The sequence below is a fragment of the Equus przewalskii genome, chromosome 14, assembly GCF_037783145.1.
Source record: "Equus przewalskii isolate Varuska chromosome 14, EquPr2, whole genome shotgun sequence".
Classification (NCBI taxonomy): domain Eukaryota; kingdom Metazoa; phylum Chordata; class Mammalia; order Perissodactyla; family Equidae; genus Equus; species Equus przewalskii.
The window spans coordinates 90,093,183-90,105,486 of NC_091844.1; the positions used below are offsets into that span (position 1 = coordinate 90,093,183).

A 12,304-nucleotide genomic window follows, 5' to 3' on the forward strand; every position below is an offset into this window, starting at 1 on the left:
AGTCCAGCTCCTGGCCAAAATCCTCTGTGTGAGCTTTCAGATCGGAGCACAGACAATTACAGAGAGAGGCGGCCCTCCCACTCAGCCCGGGGCACAGACCGTGCAGGGCCCCAGCCCCAGGGGCCACGCTCTTCACATCTGCACTGCGGCCTCTTCATCCGGGGCCTCTGGTCCAGCCTTCCTCGGGTGGGGATCGGGGGAGCCTTGAAGACACTCTACCCACTCTGAATAGTACTCAGCACTCAGTACCTTCCCACCCTCAGTCCTCACCCTCTCCCTGGGCCCATAACACACAGGAGCCTTAGATTCAGGGCCCTTCAGAGGGCAGGGAGAGGACCCACATCCGTACCGATCCCGCTGACCCTCAGTCAGAGCCATCCATGGTGAGATGAATGGGGCACCTGGCCTTTTCTCTGGCTTAGCTATGCTTGTACTATCAGAGTAAGTGATTAAAGGCTTAACTTGCATTTCTGGCTTGCTGTCTTAGTCGTCTGTTCCAACACCTGGCTGCTGGACTCTCTCCAGCTCCTCACAATTATTATTCATATAAAGCTGCTGAGCAATAAACACACGTACATTATCATCCTTCAACTTCACTATTCAAAACCTTGACAGAATTCACCACACATGGGTTAAAAATGGATTTTAAGAGAACTTATACATCATTGGAAAGTAAGGTTTACTGAATTAAATGTATATTGGTGATGTTCAAAATACATATTCTTCTTGGGGGGCTTAAGTCCAAACAAGAATATGCAGGAAAGGCATCAATCAACTCTGGGTTTTTCACGTTTTTCACACAGCAATTTACAATAATGAAAAGGAACGCACTAAATATATCTACACAGAGCAGGCTGTATCCACACATGTCATGGATAAATTTAAAAAGCGTAATATTTGCAAAATGAAGGTACAACGTCATTCCACTCATAAATTTGAAAAACACAATTAGACTGTGGAAAAAGGCACATAAAGTAAGAATTTAAAAATTTAAGTAAAACAGGACAGATAACCATTAGGACTCTGGGGCTTTGGTCCTATCTGTAGATCTTTTAAAACATGGAGAAATATGAAGCAAATATGTTGGCATATGATAAACATGGATGATAATTTCACAGGGTTCTCCTGGATTACTTTTAAACTTTTTCTATGGATTATATTATAAATTATATGATTAAAGGAAAAAATGACAAAAATGGTTAGATTATTCAAAATATCTTTGCTATTATGATGTTTAGTTAAAGTTGCATTTGAATGACATACTTTCATAATTGATTTCTTTATAAAGCCTGTGTGTACAAACACATATAAGCTATTATTTTATCCTTAAAATAAATTTTGACACAAACTTTTATAACAAATATGGCCAAACTATTCAGTATTTCAAGGTTTTCATATTTCTTTAGCCAGAACTTTCCTTATTAAAGTGAACTACAGTATAGACACCATGAAAAGCACTTTAATGAGCTAACATGATAGCATTGACGGCTAAGGCAGAGGAGAATCTTGGGAGAGGCAGCCACTGCACAGACAAGGAGGAAATATCTCAATATCTTGCTGACAACTGCATTTCCTTGTTTTGGAAGCCTTTCCACAGAGGCTGCCTGCTTTCCTTCTGAAAGTCAGAATTTACAAGCACTGGTTCGGCCTTGCAGCTTCCTGCCTCCGTCCTGTGATGTTTCACAAGCCTCTTCTTCAGGATCTGCCTGGACCTCTCAGGGCCCCTGTGGTGTCTTCCCACGTGTTTACGCACAGGGTCGCTCTCCTCCACCATGCGGGCCGGTCCTTTGCTATCCAAACAGTTCTTTCAGAAATGAGCCATCCAAGAAAAAACCGTGGTGGCCATTCTAAGACAAATAAATTCCAAACAGGAATTGATCCCTAATTCTAACACGCGTAGAAGGGTCGTTAGTGAATTTTCATAAGCAAGATTTCTCCCCATTTAAAGTAAGCCAGTCCATCAGCAAGAAAATAGAGATTTCCCCGGAGATGAAACAGTCCAATAATGACTGAATATTTCATAGTAATAATCTTAATGTTGGTGTACAGCAGAGATCCCAGATCTTCAACTGGAGGGCTAATCGCGGGAAACGAAAGCGCAGGACGTAGTTTTTGTCCTGTTGTTTGGTTGCTAGTTTCTTGGAATCAGGGCTGATCCTTTTCACGAGGTGACACTCTTTGCAAATATGAACTTCTGCCCTTCATGGATGAGCTTGTTGGGGGGAGGGCCACGGCGCCCAGCACCCCTGCCTCTGACAATGCTCACTGCGGTCACTCTTCACGAGCAGGCAAGCTGGGCCCAGGGAGAAGGCAGAAATCTTCTGAACCAACAACCCAAGTGAGCAAGACCGATGAGGTGGGTTTAAAGAGACGGAAGCCAAAATGCCGTGTGAACACATACGCAGAGATGAACTTTCAGAAACTGAAAAGAACTGAATTTTCTGTTGCTGTCTTGAGGAAATGGAAAAATTAGGAAACTAATACATGTTTGTCAACAAACAGATACCATACAGAATGCCGAGAAGGAAATGGGTCCAGTTAGCTCCAAAGGGTGGTTTTGCTTTTAAGCTACTTGTAGTTTGGCTGAATGATAAAACATCTCATGGGAGCTCGATCATTACTCTAAGTGCAAGGAAATAAAATAATAAAGATTAAGGGGAAGAATAAAAACTAAAACAGATCAAGGCGGTACCTACTCCTGGTTTATGGACCCAAAGAATAGGAAGCAAATGTGGACTGCATAAAGGATATAAATTCGGGTGGATAAAAGTAGTAATAATGCTTTTGTTTTATCACAAGCAAGAATTACAGAATTGTGTGTCTTGCATATTATGTATAGAGTTTGTCAGGGACTGCCACTACTCTGGTAAGTGTCACGACAGCAAATTCATCTGTCTTGGAGAGTTCACTCCAAACTGAAAGAACAATTTGTTGATATTCTTCACAGTACTTGTTGTGTAAGCAATAAAACTAATTTTTGAAACGATTTTAACAAGTTCAATGGACCACTGTCATATTCTGAGACAGCTTGTAAACACGTCTCGAGGGTGCAGGACCGTGCTACCAGCAACTGGCACACTACTAGACGTCATTCAGGAATCTTACTTCACACATTCTAAAAGGCTCCATTTCTGCATGCATTAGCTCATGTGCACAGTCATTCGTAATCCCTCCCTGGCACACTTGTGAGGATGCACATGGGAAACAAAGGTGGAAGCAAGCACGGTCCTGGATGCAGGGGTGTGCATGGTCTCACGGACGGCGGACCCAGCGTGCAAACATCTGCAACGACCAGAGAGGATGGGCCACGACCCACCTGATCGTGACGGTGGAGTGAGCTAAGAAGCTGGAAGGTGAGGCAGAGCCAGCCCAGGATGGGCCCTGAATGCAGAGCTAAAGCATTCTGCCTGATCCTAATACCTAACCTCAGTACATGGATCTGTGATACGAGCCAGACAAAGCCTTCCTAGAAGGAGGACAGAGCACTGACACCACACACCCTTCCAGGGAAGGGAGAACATAGCCAACGGCCGCACACTCTGCCTGAGGCCAGCATGGCCTGATGCAACCAGATGAGCCCAGGATGAGAGGAAGGTGCGGCATCTCTGTGCTCCCCTCCTGGACCTGCTGGGCTCCTAGATCCAGGGATGGTCCTTCCCCCACTTCCGTGAAGTTATCAGCCATCTGTCCCTGATCTCTGCCTCGCATCCACCTCCACCTCCTCTCCAGGCTCCCCGCTCCATCCAGTGACCAGCACTTTCACAACCCTCTCAGTCCTCTCTTTCATTCTTTCAAACTCCCGGTGTCTCAGTGCACGACTCCTTCAGACCTATTTCAGAGCTCATAGTTTTCGTTTCTAGCATGTAATTCAATGGTACACTGGGATTCTGATTGCCATGATTGCCTTTATTTTTATTTCTAGATCTCTTTGGTCTGTTATCACATCTGCTGGGTCACTTTTTATAAGGCTTCTTCCTTGTCGTACTTTTATAACCACTTTTATGCCTTCAGACACGGTAAACACATGGATTTACATCATGAACCTGATCACTGCAGAACCTGAAGTCTCTGTGGGTCAATTTCTGCAGTTATTTTATTTCTGCTGTCTCTTGCCAATGGTGGCTTTCCTCCTCGTGGTTTCATCCTTTGGGTCAGGGTCTCCACAGCTTCTTCAAACCCTAAACTTGGGAACCTCTGAGGCCTGACTCTCATGAGCACGGGCTTCCACTGATAATAGAGTTCAAAACGCACAAGTTCCTTACCCTCCAGAGGGGGGTGTGTTTGCTTCTGCCTGGACCTGGGGCGCCTGCAGACCTGACATCACCTTAACTTCACTCTCAGCTTGAGTTTTCCATGCCTCACAGGAAGCGTAGACCCCAGCCATATGAGGGTAGAGTTGGGGTTAGGAGTCCTCGGGGGCATTTGTTTGTTCTTGTCCCTCTTCCCTCTAGAGCCAATGCCACACAGGTAAGAATCCCTATCGTGCCCCTTCTATGGGGTGGATTTGTTTTCAAGTTCATTCATGAAAGACGTGACTCTTTGGGATTCATCCTCTGTGCAGGAGACAGGGTCAGTCTACCCCCTTGGCTGGCTCAGCCTCTGCACTGTGTCCTGTGTCCACGTCCAAACGCCTCATCCAGGTCGTGCTGACTGGGAAAGACCAGCTCCAGCGATCGGGGCCCTTGCTAAACTCACACTATTTTCGTATTCATGCAACATCTTCAGAGTTTGGTACTGCTTATGCTTCTCTGAACATCCTGCACATCATACTGCCTTTTGTGCTGTCTCTGCAGATTCACCAGAGAGCATCCCCTGGATTACAAATCAGCAGAGGAGTAGCTAAGATACTGCCTTAACTCTGTAATTAACTCTGTGAGCTCAGATCAATAACTTTCTTCTCCTGAATCTTAATTTCCTAAAGAGTAAAATGAGGCTATGGAGCTCTACATTCCAGCATAAATCTGCCAGGACTTAAAGTACCAAATGCAACACAGGAATCTATTAAAATTTTCTCTTCACAACTTAGATAAATATACATTAAAAGTACAGTGATAATTATAAAAAATAAAGCAAACTAAACAAAAACTCTGAAGCGTGAGAAAAAGCTAGCTTCTTCATACTGCAAAACACACACTCTCTTTAGGAGATAATGAGAAAATCCTGAGGTTTTAAGTATTCACAATGCCATGCTGATCTGAAGGGACAGGAATGTCAATGAAATATGGAGTCGCAGATTGTAAACTCTGACGTTGAATCAGCAGATTTGAAAAACCTACTGACTTTATTCAACAGGAAATTTAGTTTTGCTCTATTTTGTGATAGAAATAACATCTATCAGTAGCTGATATTGTGTTTGTTTTTCCAGCAGGTTCAAGAAAACAAAACACAAATCTACCCCTCGATTGTGTCTTCTCAACGGACCATCAAGGATGCAAGTGGAACCAAAGGGATAAAGTCCAGTTAGACTTCGGTTAGGTCTACAGAGCGCCCAGTTCCCTACAGGCTCACCCACTGAGTAAGTGTTGGATCATAAAGGATGCTGATTTTGAAGCAAGAGAACAGGGCTTTAATTAGTAAAAATTAATTATCAGTATTATTTTACATTAATAAAATGGAAAATCAAACACCTGTGTGAGCTGTACCTCTGACTTCAGGGAGGACAACTAGGGTAAGAGTAGACCGAGCGGCCGGAGTCTGACCGAGGACGCAGGGAGCGTGCTGACGGACACCTCAGCCCGCAGGAGGCCGACGTGCGGTGCTGACCTCAGAGCCCCTGACTGTGTGCCCTGTAACCCAGGCATCGTAAGGCCCCTCCTGCATAGCGATGCCGGGAGTGTCAGGCGAGTCACCATATGTAACAGGCACCGAAAAGCACTGCACCCAGTAAGGGAATAATACACACGAGCAACTGTTTTAGTGGGTCCCAGTGAGAAGCCAATTTCTGCCTGACTTAATATCTTCCTTGTGCACTCAGTAAATATGTGTTGAGCTGAACCTAATGCTTAACTTTCTGTCTCCTGGGATCCACACGGGGACTCCAGGTTGTGAGATGTAAAATTTCCACTCATTTCTCCTGTTGATCAACCACAGAACGATTAGATCTTCATTTCTGCCCTTCAGAAAATAACTGTTCTCAGCCAGGTCCTCCAGCGGAGGTTAACGTGGAACATTCGATACTATCAATACAACGAGACCTGCAATGTTCCGAGAACCCCACGGAGGTGTTCTCACTGCAATTCGAAAAACAGCCGTGAGCTTTGTTAAAAATAGCCCTTCTTGTTCTCCAAATACATGATAAATTCTCACAGCAAGATTGGTTTTATTTTTATAATCAACTGCAGAATACAAGGGTTCAACTGTCCTTCAAACTAATGGGGTTGAACCCAATCTGACTCTGGAGCTGGGATAGAGAAGAAATTCTGAGCTGTCAGATGCAGGCCGAACTTGCCATCTTACTAAGAATAATGTATTTCATACACAATAGCTTTAAGGAGATAAAATTCACATACCATTCAAGTCACACATTTAAAGTGTCCAATTCAATGGTTATTTAAAAAAATATTTACAGAGCTGTGCAACCTTCACCACAATCAATTCCAGCACATTTTTATCACCCAAGGAGGAAGCCCCATGCCCGTTAACAGTCATTCCAGGCTTGCTCTTTCCCCCAGCCCCTGGCGATCACTAATCTGTGTTCTGTCTGTGTGGATTTTCCTATTCTGAACATTTCATAAATACAGAATCATAGAACACGTGGTCTTTTGTGTCTGTCTTAACTCAGCAAAAGGTTTTTGAGGTTCATCCTTGTTTTTGTAGGTACAAAAATTTCCTCTGAACCCCTCCCCCCAACAATGATCCAACCCAGGTATGTGTGTTTATTCTCAAATACGTTCCCTGCTTTTCTAGAACGGAGGAAGGGAACAGCAGACATCATTAAGGAATGGAGCTGCAGAGCCTGGATACAAACTCACGTGAACGGTGTGTCCTCACCCACCCAGTTATTTCACAGCAGGGCATCTTACTGTCAAGCTTTAGGCATCAATAAATCACTTGAAATTATAAACAGACATTTATAGGTCTGAACATACACCCAGTTTCCTTAGGAAGTAGTCAATAATTTTCATCAAGAACTTAACCTTGCGTAGAGAATCTGACATTACGAATTTAAAAATTCTAATTTATTTTTCCAGGACAATATAGTTTAGGAACATTAAGTGTTTTCACTGTAACTTTTCTGAGACTTTCTATACATTATACAATCACTATTAAGAAGGGCATCTTTTAAATGGTTAGTCAATCTTCCCAAGTTAATCCCCCCTTTGCCAGATCTACCCACGTTGGGTGTTCAGAACAAGGGCAGGAAAACAGCTCCAACCTATGGCTGGTGACTGGGCTGCAGAAGGCGCAGGAGACGCATCACATTTGGACAGAAATGGACATTTTAGATAGAGCGCTCCGTGCTGCGAAGAAAGGAGACCTGGGTAGGTGGGATTTATAAGGGGTGGTGGAGTCCACGGGGCTCTCTAGAGTGAAGAGGGGACGGGACAGGACGAGATCCAGGACCCGGGTCTGAGGTTCAAGGGAAAGAGCAGAAAGGATGGCACCTTGCCTTCCACCCTCCCTCGAGGTGGCTTCTCCCATCCTGACCCGTCAGGCTCTCAACAGACGTCCTAGTCGGCTGGCATCTGTGCCCACTGAAGAGATACTGATGGAAGCATTACACATCGGGTGGACATGTCCTCTTTACTTCATTTCCAGGGTAAAGGTCATGAGGACGCAGACAACCAGATAAGCAAGGGGTATCTGGAGGCCGTGCCCTCCACAAGAGCCAGCGTGAACTGGGAAACCACAATACCTCTGGAATATTCTCAAAAATGCATTCAAAAGAACTTAATTTCAAGGACATAATTTCTTGAATATCAGTTTTTGTGGCTAATGGTGGGTCTATGAGACAGTGACGAAAGGTCGATAACTGACACTGGATGTATATATATGCACATGTGTTATCTATATCACCAACTATATACATCTCCACAATCTGAGCCTACGAGAAGAAAACAGGAAATTGATACGGTTACAAATGCTACAAAAAAAGTTTTCCCTAATTTTTATTCAATACTCTATTACATCTAACAAACAAATTTCTTGCCCTTGAGAAAATTTCATTTGTAAGTCAAGAGTATGATTGAAGCCAAGAAGGACCATGATTTAGCATGAAAATTCATGTTTATATCCACAGGCGCCAGGGACGAAGCTGATACCCAGCACTGAAAAATACTTTATCTTTCATTGCACATCATTCTAGATGGAAACTCTCAAGTTATTACTATTCTTTCAGTAAACAGATTATCTGTCATATCATATCTTTTTAGTTTCCAATGAGAATAGGTCACGTTTCATTGCAGTGTTTGGGGCTATGTAAAGCTCATCAAGGAAAATACATCATGAAACTAAGAAAGTCAGAGAGCGGCAGAAGGCCCAGTGGCATAGTGGTTAAGTTCGTGTGCGCTCTGCTTTGCCAGCCCAGGGTTCGCAGGTTTGGATCCCGGGTGTGTATCTAGTACCATTCGTCAAGCCACACTGTGGCTGCGTCCTACATAAAATAGAGGAAGATTGGCACAGATGTTAGCTCATGGCCAATCTTCCTCAAGCAAAAAGAGGAAGACTGGCAACAGATCAATCTTCCTCACCAAAAAAAAAAAAAAAAGGTCAGGGAAACAGTTAATAATACAGCCCTGAAAATGATATTTTGTTTTGTGATAACAAAGCCAGCAGTTGGGGACGTTTAAGTTACAGCGGAGTGGCTTTCCATCAGCAAGCAGTGCTAGAGGATAACATTTAAGTGGCTTCCATCCGAGTGTGGCCTTCTTGGCTCATCAACGAGACACAGGGTGAGACAGACCACTGGGCCTGGGGTGGGGCACTTACATTTGCACTGGGATTGCTTCCACTAACACAGATGACATCCTGCTTTTGAATTGTCAGTACCTCTTTCGTTAGCTTCACCCGGACGTCATACGCATTTCCGGACCCTTCGTCGTGCAACAAAGCGATGCCGGTCTTAGTCTGCAGAGACAGAGGGGACACAGGAGAGGCGTGAGGTGGCACCAGCGTGAGCCTTGTCCACAGCATGTCCACCCACCACATACGAGCGAGACCTGCCCTCCGCAGAGGAGTCCGCTGATTTATCACCAAGAACGCAGCTGTGAGTAACTGTTCCTGAGCAGTGTTTACAGGAATTATATATAACAGGCTTCTAAAGAAAATCAACCAGGAGTTTTTTTAAAAAGCTTGAAAATTCTATTATCTGTAAACACAGGAGTGACAGGGTGTCTAACGCACACTGGCCCCCGCGTGTCCCCAGAGACCTGGATTAAGGAATGTGGGATGCTGTCGGAGCACCAGGGGCTTTAGACTCATCAGATGCTTCTGTTAAGTGGCAGGGTTTGGGGGGGCCTCCTGTGCGTCCCCTGGAAATGCAGACCCTCAGCCCCACGCACCCCATCGACTGAGCCAGAACGTGCATATTCCCAACAGGAATATGCTAGTGCGTGAGAGGCATCACAGAGTGAAAAACTGAGTGTGTTTCTGCAACTGATGGTACTTATTTACTGAACGACCATCCACGGGCAGACCGTACTGAGGCACGTGAGGCTAGCACAGAGGCCACTGGACACACAGACTGGCGAATGCGCCGCTGCGATCCACATGTGACCTCTCAGGGCTGTTACAAAGGTCTGATCTGCAAACATGCGCAGACAGGAGTCCTAACGGCCTCTCCCAAGCCCTTGGAGCATCAGTGCACCACAGGGCACACGACCCCCCAGCAGCCACTGGGCTCACAGTGGATGTGATCCTCCCACACGGGGATGGTGAGACCTCGAGGGCTGTGCCTGCGGCATCTCCAGGAGCAGGTGGAGGGGCCCGTGGCTTCCTCGTCACACCTTTCTAATGAGGCAACGGCTGTGTGGGCTTTGGGTGACCTCCCACACCTCTGGGCTCCTGGCTGTCCGGACCCCTTTCCCTGTCTCCTGTCTCCGAGGGCCAGCTCCACCTGAGTGACCTGCAAAATGGAAGCACACGGGCAGGGGAGCCAGCCGCAGCCCAGGAGCGTAACTCGGATCATTAAGGCCTGACTAGAATTGCAGACTCCCAACGACGGAGACTAAGTCCAGCAACAGCCCTCCTTCCCTTCCGTCAGTGTCGCACAGCACTGCTACACACCGCCTCGCCGCTCTGCGTTTATTCCCACGTCCCACGCCTGTAGACCCCAGACTGGAAACAGCCGGAAGGCCGGGACTGGTGCGTTTTCATTCTTGTTCCTGGAGCGGCGAACAGGAAGCTCCCACATAATGGGTCCAGCGGTGTGGCCTGGACGATGGGTGGACTCGAAAGAGCATGTGCTCAAATGGGCACACTTTATTCAACCTGCCTGTAGGATCCAGAAAAGCAGCCGTGCTTGTGCTAAAGGAGAAGAACCTGAGAGAAGACGTCCACGTGGCAGGTCCCAAGTCCCCCAGCGGCAGATCTAGAGCTGGGAGCCGGGTTCCCTTCTGGGTTTACCTTCTCCTTTGACCCACACACACGACGGCTGGGCCTCACTTCCCGCGGAAACAGCTGTAAGGATGTCCGGGCCCCACGGCCTGAGGAGGACACCGTCAGCCCCACCTCCATGTCCCGGCTCTGCCCGCACTTCTCCCTCCCCACAGAGTTCACGTTCTCCCCGAGACCCCATGCCCGTCACTCCCAAGGTCAGGGTGGGCCCGACATTCAACCTGTCCTGCAGGACGTGGCTGCGAATGCTTCCCACAGTCGTCACCAGCAGCCCCCAGCACAAACCTCCGCTGCTGCCCTGGGGGGTCCAGACCCTTTCACGTCATCCAGGACACCAGCTGTGTCCTTCCCACTTCCCAGAACCCTTTCCTGTGTCCTAGAAACCATCTACATGCACAAGCACACTCATACGTGCACACACACGCACAACTACCGCACAGCACACATATCAACGTGCTACTGTCGGGCAGGAATACCAGGTTTGGCTCATACGGACTGAGCCTACAGTGGTACAGATGGAACCCAAAACTCAGAAGGAATGTCGAATAAAAAATTAACTCAGAGGCGGTGCCTGCAGAGAGAGGTTGTTCAGAGTGTGGTATCTGAAGGCATTGCGCATCCTGTCTACAAACACAGGCTTTAATCAGCACAACATGGGCCTCTCTGTGGGGAAGTGTGAGATGGGCCGGCTTCCCGCACTCCTGCTGCAGACTCACTGGCACATTTATGAACACACCCGCAGACAGACTTGCACTGAGCTTCGTTCAGCGAGGGGCGACCTCCATGGGCAGGACTGCTGCCTCTGTGGAGCGGAGATGGCAGGACACTCAGGAGAGGACCTGGAGGCAGCTGCTGACGAGGAGCGTGCTCAGACATGCAAGGTCAGGCCCCGGGAGGCAGATCCAGGACCAGGACCCGGACCGCAGCGTGCGGCTCCAGGGACCCGTCACCAAAGGCCGTCACGAGCCCAGGGCAGCTCTTTCTGAGAAAGGGGCATATGCTGAACTTGGTATTTAGAACAAAAACTATTTCAGTTTACATCAAAAAGTACAATTCTGATCCATTTAGACTCATATGTAAAACTCACACTCACGTACAGTATCACAGCTAATTCATCAAGCCGACCACCTTGCCAGTTCTGCCAGTTAGTCGTCTTGGAGATGAGGCTGCGTCTGCCCAGCTTCTCCCACAACGAGAAAACAGCCGAACTAAGCTTCAAGGAGGATGAAGCTTTCCAGGTAAAGGCCACGGAAAGGACAGTGAGAGCTTCAACAAGCTAAACACAGTATTTAAACTATGTTAAACACTTAAAACGTTAGCTAATGAAAGCAAACAGGATTCAACAGAGATCTGAAACAAATCATGTGCTGCTCTATTGTGCCATCTGAGCCAGAGGATGCTGTCAGAAATAAGCTCAACTTCTGCTCAAATTGCTAAAAAAGATAAAGTCAGGAACACAACCAAATTGGAGATAATTAAGCATTCCAACTCAAAATTATAATTTTATTCTAATCACTTCCTTCTACGAAACACTCATTTTTCTGACAAACTGACATCAGTGAGCCAGAGATAACTATCTGCTGAGCGCCACAGTCTGCCGTCCTCGGGACATAGCTGAGCAGAGCTGAACACAGCCCAGAGACAGGCACGGGAGGGGCCAAAGGAGCACAGGCGGAGCCGGGCAGGCGAGGGCGAGAGGCCCCCATCCCAGCCTGGCGGTCCTCGTGTCGCAGCCGTCCTGGTCCTTTAA

The 12,304-nt window shown here is 46.9% G+C and overlaps 1 protein-coding gene across 4 annotated transcripts in view; it reads right to left on the bottom strand.

Moving 5' to 3' along the window:
* The window catches only part of SNTG2 (syntrophin gamma 2), a 321,809-nt gene that overhangs the window by 214,585 nt on the left and 94,920 nt on the right, over nt 1–12,304 (bottom strand). For 3 of the 4 annotated variants that reach the window (XM_070571862.1, XM_070571860.1, XM_070571864.1), the window contains exon 2: nt 8,929–9,066. In XM_070571862.1, the coding sequence (XP_070427963.1) occupies nt 8,929–9,066 (138 nt within the window). The remainder of the gene's footprint in view (nt 1–8,928; nt 9,067–12,304) is intronic. The other variant, XM_070571861.1, reaches the window with a different exon arrangement.